Source organism: Chiroxiphia lanceolata, chromosome 5 (assembly GCF_009829145.1).
Source record: "Chiroxiphia lanceolata isolate bChiLan1 chromosome 5, bChiLan1.pri, whole genome shotgun sequence".
NCBI lineage: Eukaryota > Metazoa > Chordata > Aves > Passeriformes > Pipridae > Chiroxiphia > Chiroxiphia lanceolata.
The window spans coordinates 52,353,519-52,372,494 of record NC_045641.1 but is presented as its reverse complement, the minus strand read 5'-3'; the positions used below and the strand labels follow the sequence as shown (position 1 = coordinate 52,372,494).

The 18,976-nt window shown below is 50.2% G+C and overlaps 1 protein-coding gene and 1 long non-coding RNA gene across 2 annotated transcripts in view; both read right to left on the bottom strand.

Moving 5' to 3' along the window:
• Nucleotides 1-661: 661 nt before the first annotated feature.
• ELFN2 (extracellular leucine rich repeat and fibronectin type III domain containing 2) lies at nt 662-9,532 on the bottom strand. Its single transcript, XM_032687637.1, has one exon. It carries the CDS (start codon nt 9,194-9,196, stop codon nt 6,770-6,772), a length of 2,427 nt encoding a protein of 808 aa, XP_032543528.1. The 5' UTR covers nt 9,197-9,532; the 3' UTR covers nt 662-6,769.
• Nucleotides 9,533-9,568: 36 nt separating this feature from the next.
• Nucleotides 9,569-18,976, bottom strand: part of LOC116786733 — a 49,591-nt gene continuing 40,183 nt past the window's right edge. Inside the window, exon 3 of the long non-coding RNA XR_004357056.1 lies at nt 9,569-9,808. This is a non-coding gene — a long non-coding RNA (uncharacterized LOC116786733). The remainder of the gene's footprint in view (nt 9,809-18,976) is intronic.

Sequence of the window (18,976 nt, the reverse complement as noted above, 5' to 3'; positions counted from 1 at the left end):
CCAATAGGCATGGGTTTGCTGGCTGCACTCTTGACTTTAAATATTGATGCTTTGGAAGAGCTGAGATCAGGATATCTGCTGGTGGATTAGGCTACAGATTGCTCAGTCATTACCCATGGCTGGATCACTTGCCTTGGATTACCCTCCTCCAGAGAGCTTTGGGGCTTGAGCAGAGGATGCCTCTCACCGCCAGCTGAGGATTTGTTGTGTAGGTGATGGGCAAGGAAGCACTGCCCTACACCTAGGCAGTGCTGCATGCATGCCCAGGATGGGGAAGGAACTGAGTGCTGATCAGTGCAGGAGAGGACTGGTATCATGACAGAACTGATGACTCTGTAAAAATGAGGATGTATCCAAAAAAGGGAACAGCCAAGGGCAGAGAAGAAGTGTGTTTGGGGGTAGTGGGTGGCCACTGGGTTTCTGGGAGAATCCTTCTCACATGGCCTGACCCAGCTCTCTCAGTTTCATCCATATTCCATTTTCTCCCATCCCATTCAATTGCATCCCATCCCATTCAATTGCATCCCATCCCATCCCATCCCATCCCATCCCATCCCATCCCATCCCATCCCATCCCATCCCATCCCATCCCATCCCATCTCATCCCACCTCCTCTACCAGACAAGGTTGGAACAAATAGACTCAGAAGAAGCTTTTTGTATTTTTTGCTTGTTGTTTTTTTTAGTTTTTTTTTTTTAAATAAGAAATTTATTGCAAATATAGAAATTGATTTTCTCCATACAGGAATCTCCGAGTTGAGGAAAAACGATTTCGTGCCATTCAGTTTTAGAACAGGAAAAGAAGGAAAGAGAGAAAAAAAAAAAGAAAGAAAAGAATGAGAAAGAAATACAAATCTAAAAGAAGAAAGAAAAAAAAAAAGAGAAGAAGAAATAAAAGAACATAACTCCAACTCAAATTTGTCCATACACAACCGAGGGGGTCACAGGGTTGTTACGGAAGGAGGAACACCAAAGAGGCCAGTCCCAGCAGCTGCCTCCCAGGCCCTTCCTTACATTCAAGGCCTGATGCCCCCTTCTCTGTGCCTGGCAGCTGCCCGCCCCTTCCCACCCCCTCACCCCAGATGCTGTGCTTGTGGATGGACCAGCCGTACCAGCCTTGGAGGGTCTGGCCTGACCCGGATGGACTCTCCTTCCTCCTCCCCATGGGGAAGATGGAGAGCAGGCGGTGGGGACAGGCCACCCAAGAGCAAGGCCTCACAGTGGCGGTGGTAATTATGGGGGAGGCAAAGGCCAAGCCGAACGCGAGAGGATGGGGCATACAGAGGGGGATCATAATGGGGGAAAAGGGGGACTTAACCCTGGTGGGGCAGGGAGGAGAGGGAGTGGGAGAAGTGGGAGAAGGAGAAGCTGGGCAGAGAATGCCCTATCTCCGCCCGGGGACTGGGGATGGGTTGGGGCAGCCCTGCAGAGAGCTGCCCTGGTGGGATGGTGCAGGGAGAGGTATGGAGACACCTCTCCAGGGCACACACCGGGGGCAGTCAAGGGGATACAGACCAAGAACACCCCTCACAGTACAAGGCCAAAGCGGCTGGAAGGACGGGGTTGGGAGTGCGTGCATGTGTAGGGGGGACAAAACAGACACTCCCCTTTCCCCTTCCTTCGGGGAAGGACCCAAAACCATCTGTCTCATACAGGGTGGGCAGTGGGTGGCTGAGGTGGGGCAGGCTCTGCCAGCCCTACAAGATACCTCTGTAGCCCAGTGGAGGGTGGCACAGAGTGTTTGTCTCACACTGAGCCACCCTGAGAATGCTCCCTCCTGCTCAGATGGTGGGTCAGCAGCAAGCTGGCTCCAGGAAGAGGACATGGCTCCGTCAGCTCTTTTTGCCTGCAGCTTGTGCCGAAGGCAGTGGTGGTGGTAGAAGGGACATTCTCCAAGCTCCTGGAGACTGTGTGTCCTTCCCGATGCAGCTGAGCTTTCCTGTCAGCAACAAGCATGGCAAATGTCTTTTGGGGCTCTGGGTCCAGCTCCTGCATGTGTGGCAGCTGCCCACCCTGTAGCACTGAGCTCTGCCCTACAGAGAGGGGTCACAGCTCATCAAGAAGTCCGCCCAGATTTCTTTGTCCAGGCACTGCTGACTAACTCCCCACCTTCTCTCAGAGAGCCTCAACCCCCTGAACCCTAGTTGTCCCTTTGTCCTTGCTAGTCCCTTTGTCCCTTTACCATCCCATTCTTTCCACTGCGGCCATCTCTTCCCTGGGTCTTTCCAGCCTGTCCCTCTTGTCCACCTTCTCCATTTCCCTCTACCTGTTCCTCCTTGCCTCCCCACTCCTTGGTCTCACCACACCTTCTTCATCCCTGCTGCATCTGCCACTCCTCTCTCTTTCTCAGCTCCTTTTCCACCTTCCTTCCTGCATCTTCTGCTTCTTCCCTCAAGCCTGCCAGGAAGAGCCTCCTCCAGGAAGGCAGGCTGATTAGCATTGCAAACACACAGAGGCCTTCTCAGCCCGACATAATTCTTCATTTGTCAGTCATGAATATTTCACACCTGCCTTGAGAGGGATTTATTCAGTATGAAAGAGTGGGGAGGGGGAGAAGGGAACGTGGCACCACAGCATAAGCTGGGGCAGCAACATCAGGTATGGGAAAGAGCTCTGCCCCATGAGAGCAGCACACCTAGGGTCTCACCTTCACTCTTCTGGATGCAGAACCCAAGCCAAGTCTTCCCCCCAAGTCTTTTCTTGGGGGTAGAGGGCAGGTCTGCACCCAACCTCATTCCTCACCCTTCACAATTTCCAGTGAGGTGAACTAAACCCCCGTTGTCCCTGCCAAGAGTCATCAAGCCAGAAATAAAGTGTGAAAGAGTCTGGTCCTGGTTCTTCCCCAGAAATCCACTTTGCCCTGGGAGAAGGCAGCATTGAGAGACTTGCCAAAGCCAAACCATAGAGGGCTTAGAAACTTCAGACAGTCTCTCCATACTTTTTCCCAACAAAGAGGCTTTTCAGGTTTCATCATGCCCTGTTCTCTGCCAGGGCCACCCAGGGTAGAGAATGCGTAGGGCAAACTTAATGCAGAGCTCCATGCAATCAATGAGAGGAAGGTGGTGGAAGGTCTTCTAAGTGATTGTAACCAGCTCCACATCAAGTTTTTACTGTATCAGAGGTTTCCCTGCAGCTGAAGCATTTCTTGTTTCCCCCAAGAACAACCTTGCTTGTAGATTTCAGGAAAGAACAACCAGGGCACAGGGATGGTAGTGACCATTTCTCTTACGAGATCTATCTTGATTGGCCTCACTCCTGTTTCTCAACAACTAGGAGAAAAGACAGCCACTAGAAAGAGCAGGCCTTTGGTATATAACACATCCCCCTTTATGCACATGACCCTGAAAAGCAGCTGAGAAACCACATTTGGGGTAAAGGGAGGGAGACCCCGGAAAGAAGAAGGAAAAGGTTTTATGGGGCTGATTGGGTTGGGTTCTCTTTGGGGCGTGTTCCCTCCCAAACTGATAGGAGTGTCTCATAAAATCACATCAGGGATGAATGAAAGGAGGAGAGAAAACAGGGACAAGGACAGGAGAGACTTTGAGGAAGGAGGTTAAATTCCAACAAACTGGCACATACACAACAGGTGTTTGCTCAGAAAAATACAGTAAAATCGTCATGCAAATAGAACGTTAAATCTGCTTTCCTCCCTCAGGGCTGGCATCACTTTGTGAGCCCTCGTCCCTGGGAAGGGAGCAGGACAAAGAAGAAGGGAGGAGGAAGGAAGGTGAGACACTGTTTCCCTTCCTTGTCCTCTTCCTCCCACAGAACAGTCCATCTTGTGCAAACTTCATCCACTGGTTTGGAGTGGGGCGCTACAACTGGGAGAGAAATGGCTTGTCCCCCCTATCCAGCCTCACCCCTACCACAGGAAAAAGAAGGGCCTGATGATAGCTGTATCCCTGACCTTTCTTTTCTGCCTCGTTGAGGTGATAGGGAGAGGGAGCAGAAACCTTTACAGGTCAATTCTCCTCCCTAAAGTATTGATTGAGCAGAACTGTTTACAAGACCATACAGCAAAGAAGCACAGGGAGGGAAGAGGTGGGGAGAGGAAAAAGACTCCATCCCCCCTTGCCTGCCATCCTCCTTTTCCTGTCCAGTTCTGTGCCCTAGCCAATAGTCTTTTCTGCTTGGATGGTTACCATGCTGGAAGACCACTGGGCTTGCTCCAAGTGGTAGATGGAGAGGCTCTGCTGTGCCTAAGCATCTCTCACAGCATTTACCTGTCTTGATTTGCTGCACGGTCCCAACATGGAGGGACACCTGGCAGCAGTGACATAACTTCCATTTGTGACTTCCCTTCATCCTTCTGCACACGCACACAGACACACATACGTGTGCACTCTCATCCTTTCCTCTGGGTTGGACTGGCTCTTACTGTGTGGAGTCAGTACCATGGACACCTCTGGACTCAAGGCAAAATGATGCTTTTACTGTGGGGAAGCAGGCTGACAGTGAAGGAGTCTGAGGCAATGGGATCAGGACCTGGCTTAGGATTGTTACCGTCAGCATCCTTATGAGAAGAAACACCACAGATCTTCACATGTTTAGACTTTTGGGATACCCCCTCTGGTTTTCTGCATCAAGATCTGCATGACATCCTGTATTACTGAAAAGGAGTCTCTGCCTACTGCTGTTCCTCACTTACAGAAGGCAAAATGATATCACCAGTGGCATAGAAACCAGCTGTCACAGCTGGCAGTACTACTACTTGACAGATAACAGGTAAGTTCTTTGTACACAGCATGCAAATTCCTCCCAGAGAAGCTCCTACACCCTCATTCTTCTCCCAGGCCCCCAAAAACACTGGGACTTCTGAGGAGCACCTCAAAGAGGAAATAACCACTTAGGGAGGGCCAACACAGGAGAGGCCCTCATCCTCATCTGGATAGAGGTGAACAACTGTCAGGGGTAGGGCAGTTCATGGAGAGGAGGCTCGCTGTGCTGCATAAAGACATGCTTAATAGGCAGCACCCCTGCCTGACAACAAAACTTTGGGGGAGATGGTGCCAAGATTGTGCTTTCTTGGGCTGCTTAGAAATGGGACTAGGTAGAGAGGGCAGTATGCTCATTCCCAACTCTGTAGCAGATCTTCTATCCAAGGGACAGAGGCTGAGACCTAACAAGTGAAACTGGGGTTTTGCCAAGATACGAAAGGATCCCTAAGAAAAGTTTGTAACACCTAACTGTGAGGAGGTGGAGAAGTTAGGAAGTGATATGTTGCTCTGACTCTCATGAGGGCCTCTAAGCAGTCAAAGCAACACTGCCATCCACCAGAGGCTGGTGTCTTCTTCTATCCTGGCACACAAAATGTGGCTGAACACACAGGGAGCTTCTACCAGGGCCACCTTTCTGGGGCTACACCCAGGCCTTATTCTCACATCCCATTTGTTTCCTGTGACCCTGTCTTCACCCTAGGCTGTCTCCTATCCATGCCAGGATGTCCATGGCCTAAGAGGAAGACTTTCTGTGAGGCCAACCCAGTGAGGTGAGCAACTGAAATCCTATTCTTCACATCCACGAGGAAGTGAGGAGGTTGGGTGATGCTCTTCTCATGCACACCTACCCACCCACCCCAGAGCCCATGGTGCAAGCCAGTTGGGAAGAGCTGCAGAAGCTTCATGTAGAACTTGTTCTGCTGAGCTCCTCTCCAGGTCCCTTCCTCATAGAAACGGGGACATGAACAGAGAGTATTAAACTTACTGCACAAGGGCAGCCTGAGCATAGGTGTGTATGGTGGGGAGGATCTCTGACCTGTGACATTCATGGAGAGATGGGAACCCTTTATATCTCTGGGAGACCAGACCTTCCTACATTTTCCTCCACCACTCCTTGAGGACCTGGCTTGCCATAATGAAGAGAACATTCATAACCCTTTTCCCCCCACCAACTGGCAGAAAACTGGCTCTGAGCAGGCCTGGAGAATGCCTGTCACTCCAGAATTGCTGGTGTTCAACAGCAGCAACATGGCATGAGAAGGGAAGGAGGAGGAACAGCAAGGGCACAGAGCCTATTATATGGCAGGTCCTACCTCCCTTGGTCCTTCACATGTTCTCTCCTTCCTCTGAGGAGGATGGAGGCTCATGAAGTACCTAGACAGAAAGTGCAAGCCTAGGGAGCCTTAATAGAGAGGGGTAGGAAAGGGCAAAGGAAAAAGAGTGAGAGAACTTCTTCCAACAAATTCCACCTGTCTTGGAAGGGGATGGGAGAGAGAGAAAAGCCTCCACTGCCAAAGAAAATGAGGGAAAAGTTAGTGATGGAAGATTTGAAATAGCAGGCGCATCAGGGTAGACAGGGGAAGCTTTCTAAGCCAAAGTCCTGCCCTCCTACCCAAAAGCAAAAATCAGCCCACAACAGGAACAGAAAGAGGAATAGTTCGCATCTGAGTTTCATGTCCAGTGAGTGTCCATTCCTGCCCTTCCCCTGCCACCACCACCACCCACTCCCAGGCCATTCCCACCCACCCACACTCCAATATTGTTACCACAGTGTTAGAGCAGGACGCTCCTCCCAACCATCTGCAGGCAGAACAATGGTCCCCATAACACAGTAGAGACAATTCGGTGTGTGTGTGTGTGTGTGTGTGTCTGTGTGTGTGTCTGTGTGTGAGAGAGTTTTCTGTTGTTGTTGTAAACTTTAAGAAAAGATTTTGTCAGTTTTGTATTTGTCAGGAGTATTTTGCTGTTGGTTTATTTTTCACAGTCAAGTGGCTTATTTTTCTGGTTCATGGAGGGGGGTCTTGGTTTGTATTGTTTCCTTGTGAGGAAGAGTCACAGCTTCTGCTGAGCAGAGACTCCTTTCCAGTAATCCAGGATGTCATGCAGATCCTCATCCTTGGCAAATTGAACTTTCTTCCGCAGGGCGTGCCCAGCTGCCATGTAAACCTCCTCCCTGTGATGCTTCTTGTAAGGCCGGAATCGCTCCCAGATCTTGTGGGTGCTCTCTGATGAATACTCAGGGCTGGAGGAGTAGCCTGAGAAGTAGTGTCTGGGGGAGAGCTGGGAGTATGTTGAGTCTCGCTTGGACCGGGACAGTGGCTTGAGGAATGACACCCGCTGGCTCAGGGTGTCAGCACTTTCCTCATAGTACAGGGCCGGGAAGGAGTGACGGTGCTCACTACAATGGTAAGAAGGCTTGACCTCCAAGTGGTGGATGGCGCTTGGAGACACCAAGGGAAGACGATCCAAAGGGCTGTTAAGTGGGCTGCCCTTCTCAATGTATTTGGAGTCAGACTTGCTGAGTGGTGGGTGGTCAGGCACGTCCAAGCTAAAGACCTTGGCGCTCTTGATGGAACCACTAGAGGAGACACTGCAGGTCTTTCTGGCCACAGCAGCATCAGCACTAAGCTGGCGCTGCAAGGGGTGGTGGGAGCTTTCCTTGTAGGGTGGGGAAAGAAAGCTGGGCCGCTCTAGCCCACTTGAGGAACCAGCTGGGATGGACTGGCACTCAAAGGCCATGTCTGAGTCAACACCAGTCCCACCACCCAGGAAGGATGCTGTGTCCAGCTTGAGGGCATCAATACAGTTGTTGATGATCTGGTTGACCTTGTCTACCTCCTTGGCTATAGTAGAGATCTCAGCAGCTGAGCCTTGCCCATTGTCAAGCTCCCTCAGGTCCTCATCCCGCTGGGCTCTCTCCAGCCCATCCCCACCACCAGTCCTCACCTCAATGTAGTTACCTTTAGTGGTGACTTTAGGAGTCTCCATCCCAGCTTCTATTGACTTTGATGGGGGTAACTTCTCTCCAATCATGGAAGGGATGGAGGACATCCGTGAGACAGGAATGACAGGTGGCTCACCCAGCTTCTGGGAAGGATGGACCATGGTACTGGTATCAATATCTGATCCATAACGCATTTCCAGAATGGTCTTTTTGACATTGAGGGACTTCTGTTTCTCCTCCTGCATCCTCCGCTTTCGCAGGCAGTAGTACACCACCCCCAGGACAATGACCATCCCAAAGAGGCAACCCAGGGTGGTCATGATATAGTGTGTGGTGGTGGAAGTACTGGAAATAGGGTCCTCCCTGCCTTTGCTCCGGGTTGCAAAGGTCAGGCAAGTATGGTTGTAACGCCTGTTGTTGCGGATAGAGGCCACACAGAATGTATAATCAGTGTGGGCCTTCAGCTTGTTGACAGTAACATATTCCTTCTTGCTCTTCAGTGTTGCTATGTCAGAAACGTAGCTGTTGTTGTATTGGACCAGCACATACATCTTACTGTAGGGCATGGGGATGGTTACCATCAGAATGGCTGAAGTGATGGTGACGTCATGTAGCTTGATGCTGGGACTGAATGAGGAGTCAGTGGTGGAGGAGGCTGGAGGCTTGACAGAGAGGAAGTCCCCAGGGCTGATGGCTGAACCCTCATCCAGGTCTCGCTGGGAGTCAGGGGTATAAGGAGTGGGGTTGACCCTGGAGAGGGAGGGAATGGTGCCACCTCTGCACATGGACTGGAAGATGGTGATGGCATTGCGGTTGTGGTGAGGACGGGGTACCAGAAGTGGATACCCAGCAAACTCCCTTGGAGTCTCACACTGGAGGCGGTCATAGTTCTTGGTGACGTTGTTGAAGAGAGCCAGCCAGTTAAGAAAGCTGTAGAGGCTACAGTCACAGTTGAAGGGGTTGCCAGCCAGCTCACACACCATCAGATTGCTCAAGCTGGTGAATGTGTTCCCCTCCAGACGGCTGAGACGGTTAGATGACAGGTCAATGCTAATCAAGCTGGGGCATTCATTGAAGGCAGTAGGGGTGACCAGCTCAATTAGGTTGTGCTGCACAAAGAGGAACTGGAGACGGGCCATGCCCCGCAACATGCCCTCTGTCAGGTTAGTGAGTTTGTTGTAGCCCAGCTGTAAAACCTGGAGGTTTGACTGGCCCATGAAAGCCCCATCCTCAATGTAGGAGATCTCATTCTTGGTCAGGTTCAAATCAGTCAGGTTGCCGAAGCGGTTGAGGGAGGAGTACAGCACCACTTTGAGCTTATTCTCGTTCAGACGCAAGTCGTGCACCGTACTGTTGATATGTTGGGGGATTGTCTCATATGGAGGCTGGTTCTGGCTGCAGATGGCCAGCCACACGTAACCTTTGTCCCCCTCAATCAGCCAGCAGTCACCTCGTACGGTACCAGGGGAAAACAAGCAGAGCAGAGCAGCTGCCCACAACCCCAGGCACAGCATGGTCTGCAGTGGTGCCCTCATCAGGACGGGGAAAAAAATCCCCAACAAAAAACTCAGGACCACAGCAAAAGGAAACTAAGGGGCAGTAGCTGGGGTTTAGCAATGGAAGGGCATGAGCACCCCAGTCCTATCAGGTGTCATCACCATTATTTCTTCTTGCCCTCTGGGTCAAGCCACGAGCATGGAGGAGGGGGAACACATGCAATCTTCTTCCAGAACACCCAAAATCTATGACCATGGATGTTTGGTCTGGAAGGGAACTACTTTGTGCTTCTTTTCTAAACAAAATTTCAGGCTGGGGATAATAAATCTTCTTTGATGCTCATGAGCGACTCACATACCTTTTCCACTTTTCTCCCTCCCACCCCCCACCCACACTGAACCCACCCCAAAACAAACACAAGTCCTCCCTCTGCTCTAGTCTTCCCCTGCCCCTTCACAGTGTGATCTGGATGAACAAGGCAGGGCTGCCTCTTCTGCTGCTCACGCTCCTTCAGTTTCTCTTCCTTCTCTTCCTTCTTTACCGGGTTCCCTTTGAGAAGCTTCAGAGCTTCAGATCAAACATGTCGAAAACAAAAATAAAGAGAGGGAAAGAGCAAGTGCGCACAAGAAAGATCCATCTGTCACTGGAATCTGGAAAAGAAAACAGAGAGGAGACAAGAGGAGACATCAGTTGGAAGGGTCTTTGAGATAAGAGTATAGATAGCAGTGTTTCATGAGAAAAGGGATATGAGGAAAAGACAGCATTAGGGGAGGTGCAAATAGGAGAGGAGTGGTAGTGCCTGTCATGCTGATAAGCCTTTGAGAAGGGAACCCTCACGATGTGTAATCTCATATCAGGGGTATGCAGAAGGGTATCTGGGCTTCCTTAAGTAGTGTGATCACAGCCAGAGACCTGGGAGAAGGTAGTGGCGTGGGAGTAGAAGGGGAAGGGAAGGGAGAGTGGGAAATATAAAACTGTTATTGCGGGGGCTCAAAACTCCTAGTGTAAACAAAGGCAAGCCCTAAGCACAGCCAAAGCCATGAATTTTCAGCTGCCTGAAAATATTTTACACAGAATGCGTGAAGCAGGGAAAATGAAGACAAGCTTCCCTCCTCAAAAAAAAAAAATTTTTTTTTTCTTGCTTCCTCCCTTGATGCAAGAGGGATAAATAATTCAAGCCACGTGTAACCACTTCTGCTCTAAAAATTGTTCCTGCCTCTTGGTGCATGGACAATGCTGTTGAGGTAAACCAGTCTGTCTTGAGCATGATGGGGAGGTGGGGAGCAGGGTGCAGGCAGTGTGTCAAATAGCAGCCCTCAGTCTCTCACTCAGTAGTGCCAGCAGTCCTGAGCTGAAGCACATCACCCACCTAACCCCCACCACAGAGAGGGGCACAGCGTACACCTTCATACTTTACAACCTCCTTGGGGGCTATGAACACTGCCCCTTTGTGAGAAAACACACCGTGCAGACAACATGACATTTGCTTGTTAAACCACAAAAAATGTATTTCTGGGCTCTGGGTAAGCTCCTGGTTCTGACTGGAAAGGGCAGCCTGGACCACCTTTCTCTCCAGCTACAGCTTCAACCCTTCTCCCACTGTGCTGAAACAGGAGATTGGCAGAGGTGTCCTCAGGCAGAGCAAAGGAAATAATTTCATGCAGCAGATAAAACATGTGAGCACTGTGCTGTTTTTTTTTCTTTTTAATTTTGAGGAGAAAGAAAACAATAAAATAAATAAAAAAAAAAGATAAAAAGATTCTTGGCTAATGAAAAATAAAGATCTCCTCTGGCCCTCTTTATTTTGGGGTGACGCTGCTCACTAAAGATATTGCCGAAGCTTTTGCTGCAAAAGCTGAACCAATTTCTAGCACGGAGACACAAAGGGCAGAAATAAAATGAAGGAAGATAAATGAGGGAGGAGTGAACCCTTGAGGAACAAGGCTTACGTCCGTGGAGAAATCTGAGCTGATTTGGGTCTGTGGAATTACCAGGCCAGCTGGATTAAGGGATCAGAGATAGTGTCACAGAGAAACACTTAAATATTCAATAATCCAAAAAGTAAAGCCAAGACAGAGAAGGGGAGGGGGAGAAGAGCTAGACCAATGGAAAAGACAGAGAGAAAGCCTCTGTTGCCCACAGCTGAGGCCACCAAACTCATGTCACTTATGGTTGTCATATGAGGGCCTCCAGCTGCTGCCCCAGCTTTGCCTCAGCCTGCACTGAAGCAGAAGGCAGAGGTTTCTACAGTCTGTTGCTTTGTTTCTCAGCCTTGCAATCCAATGAGAAATAATTTCCTGACACTGTTTCCCCAGATGCATCAAATAGGAGGCACATCTAAAGGTTGGGACCCACAGGCCTCTGATATTCCTCAACGCCAGTCCCCCGCCTTGTCCCACCATTTCCAGAGGTGACTCTGTGCAGATACGATCCTCCCCACCATCTCTGTCCCTTTACTTTCCTCTCTACTGCTCCTTCACTTTGCCTGATCTCTTCCACTGAACAAAGGAGTGGAAGATACTATCATGCTTTTTGCATATTGGTATGTCCACCCTAAGAAGAGGCCAGGAGCAGCCCCTGAGCTAGCAGTAGAAAGTTTTGCCCTAATTTTAGCCAGCATCCTTCTCTGAGCATTATGCCTGTCTCACCTCACCAAATATTCTGCACAATATCCAAGTCCATACAGGAACATCCCAGCTCCCTTACATTGACCCCTTCTAGTAGTGCAGGCTGCTCCAAATGGTGTGCTGAAGTCACCATTGCTTGCTGTAGTTTGTTCATGGTGCACAGAGAGAAACTCTGAGGCCAGGACCATGTTTCTCTGCAGCAGCCCCAGCAATTGCTGAGAGCCACCCCATCCCTCCCAAGGAGCTACACTCAGGCAGAACAGTGAGGGTTTATAAGGGCAGATGTCCTACTAGCCTGCAAAGGGAAGAGGTGAGTGAGTTAGGGGGTAGATGGATATGAAAGTGGTGTTTATCCTTGCTATGTGTCAAAAACAAGGGGACCATGCAGAGACTACTTCCTGTCCACTTCCCACCTTGGCCGTGTAGCCTTGCCTCACCCACAGGCCAAAGGAAGGGTCAAGCCATTCCTCAAGCCAAAATCCTTGCTCCCCTTGGGTCCCCCAGTTAGGGGAGTTTTTGTGAGAAACACACAGACCCTACCATTCTTCCCCCAAGAGCTCCTGTCTCCCTGCTGTCACGCTGGTTTCAAGGGCCCTGAGGCCAGCCCAATCTGTGGCCTACTGCACCCCTGCCCATGGCCCAGGACCCCATTTCAGGCCAATGCCAGCTCCCCCACAGACATGCCCTGCCCTTTAGGGAGCAGCTGCTTCCTGACTCTGGCGTTTTATAGTCAAAGGGAAGCAAGGAATGGGGGGCAGCACCATGCCCTCCCTCAGCTGTCTACAGCCAAATGAACATAAATCATATAGCATTGGAGTCCAACAGCACAAGGAAGCAACACTGTCCTTTTTGCTGGCTGGAAAGGTGCTGACAATGGAGTTGGCTGTTTCCCTCCCTTGCTTCTCAGGCAACAGAGCAAGAAGGTGCAGGGATGGAAGGTAGGCAGGGAAAGCAAGGATGAACAACTCCATCACAGAGGAGAGCCAAGGAAGGGGATACGAGAGCTGTGGAGAACTCATGGGCAAGAGGAAAAGTTGGGACATGGGATATGTTTTACAGGAAAGGTACAAGATCACCACTTCCATGTGCTGGTCTTACCCAGATGTAGGGTTCCAACACTCTTCAGTGTCACCCAAGGTGGGTCTTACAATGAGCTTCTGGCCATCCTCATGTACTTGAGAGCATCAAGGAGCAGTTGTGACATTGCACTCACGAATGGCTGTACTCTCCTTGGCTGGCACAAAGTCAACCCATCAGCTCTGAGTTCCCCACGATTTTATTCTCCGCTCTTGTTTATTGCTCGCTACTGGCTGCCTCAGTGTTTCTTTGCACCACTTTGTTTGGAGAAAACCAGAAGGCCACAGGGAGGGATGGTTCCGCTCTTCAGAGGAAAGAGAAGGGAAGGTGAAACAGAGGGAGAAGAGCCAAAATCTGAGTCAGAAGCTGGGTGTCCTGGTGGCCACAGACATCCCTTTGACTTGGACATCAAGGTGGCACAAGGGGAGACACAGGATTAGAGTCACTAATTAGATGACCAGGTTGAGGACAGGTTAAAATGCAACCAGTGAAAGTATGGACAGGCAGGATAGGAGGGACAGAGGCAAGATGGGGCCCAAGGGAGTGGAAGGGCCAAAACTGAGAGAGAATACAAAGAAACCAGAAAAGCTACATACAGCAGCAATTTGGGCCTGAAATTCTGACCTTGTCAACCTTGTCCTCCTGGGGCTCCATGCACTGGAAAAGCCTGCACTTAGTTCTACCATTGCTTAAACGGTGCTAAGAGCCTCCCATTACAAATGCATGCATTAAAAACCTGCCAAACACTCTTGACTCCTCTGGGGACACCCCGAAACCAGGCCAAAGCTCCTGCTGCTTTCTTAAGCTTCATGCTGCAGCTGAGCATCATCCCTCTTCCCAGCTCAGTGTGCTGCCTGCTCCTGGCAGGCCTCAAGGCACAAACATCATCTCCAGGGGGCTCTGACTCTCCTTCTTGGCTTTAAGATCCTTCTAGGAGTCCTCTAACTATTTTCTGGAAGAGTGGCCTTTCCCAGGGGTGCTTGACAATGGGATTTGGTGCTCTACTTGAAGGGACCCTCTGTACCTGCTGGGTAGTTTCTGTAATACACAATGGTCTGAGCATCACTGTAGACACTTCAAATCACCACCCAGAGATTCTCTTTGCTTTCGCACCTGGCTATAGTGCAAGTATAGTGCCATGGGAGAAGCTTTGAGCACTGCTCTGACACTTACACAACAGCAGCCCCTTCTCTCTCAGCCCTGCTGCTTCCAGGGATGTTCCTGTTTATTGCAGGAGTTACCATCAAGTCACGCAGTAAAGAACCTGTGACTGTGCCCAGAGGTGCTTCAGAAGCCCTGGGAAGTCGGAGACCAAGAGAAGAGGGAGAAGAAAGCAAGATGACCTGCAGTTTTGTGGCACGGAAGACATTTGTGAGAGAGAAAGAGAGACAGAGAACACCTTCTACTGCAGATTCTCTGATGTTCACCAAGGGTTGAGCTCACACAATACTCTTTCTTTTAATGGGTCTCAGTAAAGGTTGCTCTTTCATGTTCTCTATTCTCTAATTTATTCCCCTATTTCATGGAACACATAAGATCTCAACATCTTTGAGTTCCATCCCAATGTCACGTTTGTTTAAAATTGGCCCTGTAGCTTCAAAAATCGAGGTCACAGGAGCTGTAGAGCCACACTAGAAAGCCACGCCAAAATGGTGTTCCCATGTCACTAACCATACGAAGCCTTTATCCCTTACAGGGGTTGAACTGATTTCTGAGTTCTGCTGAAGGGTGTCCACTCAACATTAGAGGCTCTGTGAATTTTGGTAGAATGCTGTTGCGAGAGAAATCTCACACTTCAACTCTGGTCAGGTTCATTTCAGCATATACAAATCCACAGTGCCCATTGGACAAAAAATCATCCCTCTGAAAGCTGGGCTTGCCCTACCATGAGTCAGGAGGAAGACTGCAGCTCCCAAACTCCATCTGTCCTTGACATGAGGAAGCCCAAAGCACTAGGATCCCAGCAGGACACTGCGGTGAGGAAGCACAAAAAGCCAAACAAGGTCTCAGCTGCTTCTTGCAGGACACCACTGCAAGGATGCTCACAAAGATCAAATTCCATCCAGAAACGATGGAGAAGGGGAAGGGGAAAGGGCTGAAATATAGGTTATAGTATTGCCCCAAGGACATGCTGCTCTGCAGTCCTGCCCTTTGGCCAATTTGGGGCATGGGAAGAATTCAGATGCCATACACACGCTCCCAGACTCAAAGAAATGCACAGCCATTGACTCCAAACCTCTTCTGTCCAAACAGCTTAAAGACTAACCATGAAAAAAACCCAACACGATGCTGTATATAAACCCCCTGCTCTCCCATCGCGCCTCCCCAACAGCGATTAGATGCCTAATTTGTTAGGCAGCAAGAGAGAGAGAATGGGAAGGCTCAGGGGAGAAAAATGAAGCAGCTCATAAGCATGAAAGAAAAGAGGGAGCTTTAGAAGCATAAATCTTATTTTAGAGTGATAAATACTGGCAGAAAGGTCTTTCATATGCCAGTGGTTCCCTGGCAGGCCAGAAAGCCACTTTTGTTTTCCAAAGTGAAATGGTTACCTTTTATATTAATATGATTATTGAAGATTAAGGGGGATTTGCATCAAGCCAGCTCCACCCAGACAGCCTGCAACAGCAGTCCACAGAAGCCTGTACATGGGGGTGGGCTTAGGGAACTGCATTCTTCAGGTAGAAGAGAATGTTAAGAGATTACAGGTGCCATAAAAAAATATTATCAGCAATAAGGTTGCCTTCAGCTCTTTTCCTCCAGAAGGGAAAGGGGGGCCTGGGAAACATCACCCCCTCCCTTGTTGTCATCCCACGAGCCCAGACATGAGGCAGTAGAAAGGCTTAGAAATAATTCCTGTTGGCCATGGGGAGGGAGCATGGGCTCTGTGTGACTGTCTGCAGGGACCGGCCATAGGGAGGGCAACAGCAAGGCTGGCTCTGCCTTGTGCACGTGCATGGCTGCAGTCACTGCAGAGAAAGAGGTGGCAGTGTCGGCTCCAGGAGTGCGAGGTGGAGGGGGTGTACATGTGGAGGAGTCACTATGGATGATGGGGTGGATGTGTGGGCTGGGAGCATATGTGGGTTAATCACTCTGTGAAGCAAAGAATGAGTGCCAGCTCCTGGGGAGGGAGGAATTGCCATGGAGAACCAGGCAAAGCGCTGTTTGTGAGTGTATATGTGTATGCATGTGTGTTTGCATGAAGTAGTCACTGTGGAGAAAGGGGTGGGAGTGTTTGGCTGTGTGACAAGCGCCGTAGGGGACGGGATGGGAGCGCGGGCTGCATGTGGGGGTGCGTGGATCATGGGAGACAACCATGGTTGTGCGAGTGTGTGCATGGGAGAAAGGCTGTAGGAAAAGAGGTGGGAGCACTCCTTCTGTATGTGTCCCCTGATGTGAATCACTGTAGGGAGCAGTGTGTGAGGGCAGGCATGTGGGAAGGAGCTGCTGCAGGGGACAAGGAATGACCTCTGCTCTCTGTGAGCTGGCAAGGGGTAAAGGGACAGGAGTGGCAGCTCTGCATGAATGTGTGTGTAAGCTGCTGCAGGTAACAGGCCTGGAATGGGGGCTTTGGGTGCATGGGAGGGAGCTGTTGCAGGGAGCAGGGTGGGGGCACTGTGTCTGTTGTATGCTCCCATGCAGCATGTTTGGCATGAGACCAGGAAAAATTCCTGGCCTATATGTGATGTCACTGCGAAGACCTCCATCCCCTCAGGGTCATTGTGATGTCTCTGCTGTCTTGTGCTAGCCTTGCTGCTCTATTTACTGCAACAACAACTGGCTTTCACCAATCTGGCTATGAACAGCAAGACCACAAGCTATTGGAGCGATGCCCTGACTCAAACCAAGCATACCTCCAGTATTTCTGGGTGCTGCATACATCCTCAGCAACCCAGTGGTGCCAGTTTGGAGTGCCCTCAAACATGCTACCCTGCAGGTAGGGCAGGAAAGGGCATGGGTCCTTCTTTATAGCTCACTGCTGTCTCTTACTGGAGGGACTCAGAGCCTAAGGAATCACATAGGTCCTGGAGTGGCAATCACTTCACGAGGTGACTGGCAGCCATTTGTCCTGTGTAGGGTACCTCCAGGCCTGCAAACTCGTGCAGAGCACAAGCACTGGCATTCAAGCATCCTTCAACATTCTCTTGCCTTCCAGTCAACCTTGCCCTGGGCGCCATCTGAGAGAGGTTCCCTCGCTGGCAGTGAGACCTCTCTCCAAGTAGGACAAGCAGCCACTCCAGCATGAAAATTCTGGAGGTTAAGCCACCACTTCTGTGAGAGGAAGGGACTGCCCTTGCATGACCTTCCCAGACAGGGTGTCTCTGACAGTCATGTGTTGTTATCCACAGTCATTAATCCGCAAGATGTAAAAAGATGGGGCAGCCCCTGTGATCAGGATTTCTGCAAATGGAGGGTCAACCAGAAGCAGAGGCTGTTACAGAGGGTGGTTCAAATACAGCAGTCCAAACCTGGTGTAGGGCAGAAGCAGAGGAAAGGTGTGGGGAAGCTGTTTTAGGTGACCCAAGAGTGAAATGCTGCGGCAGCACAGGCTAATGGGGACATTTCAGCCCCTCAAAGCTCTTCCTCTGGTCAATGCATGCCTTGATTCAGCAAGGGGAGTAGCCCCACACTGGACAGGGCACTACGTTTCTACATGGGTACTTCTACCTTCCTTCCATCCTCCACCTGCAAGGCAGTGGCACAGCTCAGCCTTGCTGGGAAGGGACCCTCCTCCCGGCCAGCTCACCCACCTACATTTCAAGCTAACATCTGACATGCATTTCGACACAGCCCTGCCTCCCCTCTCTTTTCCCCACTACCTTGCCTTGTTTAGAGCCTGTTTTTTTCTTCCATTGCCAAAACACAATGACTGTTATAATTAACAGATTATCTCAGTGCGACAGCTGCAGTCCTTTGAAAATTAGGTTGAATAACAGGATCCTGCCGTATGGTAATTTCTTTTCATCTCTCAAATATTTTCTCTCTCTCGTTCTCGTTTCTACCTCATTTCTATTTTTCTTTCTTTCTTTTCTCTCTCCCCCCTCCTACCTTTCACCACCTCCCTGACTGCATGAGTGGTATCTTTGGGGTGAGACAGGCTGAAGGGCTGTCTCTACCTTCATCAGCTGTTTTTATTCCTCTTCTTTTATTATCACACCTCACAGAGAGGTAGCGTTTGCAAGTAGATTCATAAACACGTCAGGAAAATATCTGGCCATCAGAAGCTATGGGCAGGGACCCTCTCTGAAGCCCCACTGGCTCAAAAAAGGAGCCAGGGGAATTGCATGGGAAGGGGAGAAATTGATGCAGCAGTCTGAACCACTGCCTGCAACTTTCCCACAGGGAACTGAGTGCAACGGTGCAGCTGAGTGGTTTGTACTGAGCTAGCCAGGGTGCTCTACCCACCCACCTACCCGTCCGCCTTCTTGCTGACTCAGTACCTGCCCCTGACTCACCGCTTGCTCACTGAATGGGGACTGGCAGTACTTATACGGCATCGGCATCGTTGCCTCTCACGAAGGCAATAGCTGTGCCACTTACCACCCCCTTCCCCCATTATCCACCTACATCTGTCTCTCTACCGACTCAATCAACCCTAGCCAGCCAGAAAAGCAGCTTACTGGAAATTTGGGGGTTCAAAACCAAAATAAGAACTGCTCCCAGCTGGACTCAAATTAAAGGCTCTGGGAATCTCCTCCTCCAGGACTGGAGATCCCCTGGTTCCAGATGTAAACTGGACTGATCCATTCACAGAAGTGGCTGGACTCCTTGGCCTCTACTTGGGCAGATATGCTAGCAGACAGAGTTTCAGCCTGTGAGGATGACCAGCCAGAGCCATGTGAGATGGATCTGCTGGGATGGTGTCCTGGATTAGGCAACTGAAAAGTTTCGAGTTCAACATGTTCTGGACTCAATAAGTCTGCAACTTCGTTGTCAACTGCACCAGGAGCATTAGTTAATTATTCTCAATGCCTGCCTTGAAATCATGCAAAATGCCTTCATCCTGACTGCTCATTTCAACCATGTCTGTAACCTATACAACACTGTCTGTTACAGTTAGACACTGCCTTTTCCTTTTGAGAAACAGGGCAGGATTCCTCCACACCACTCATCCAT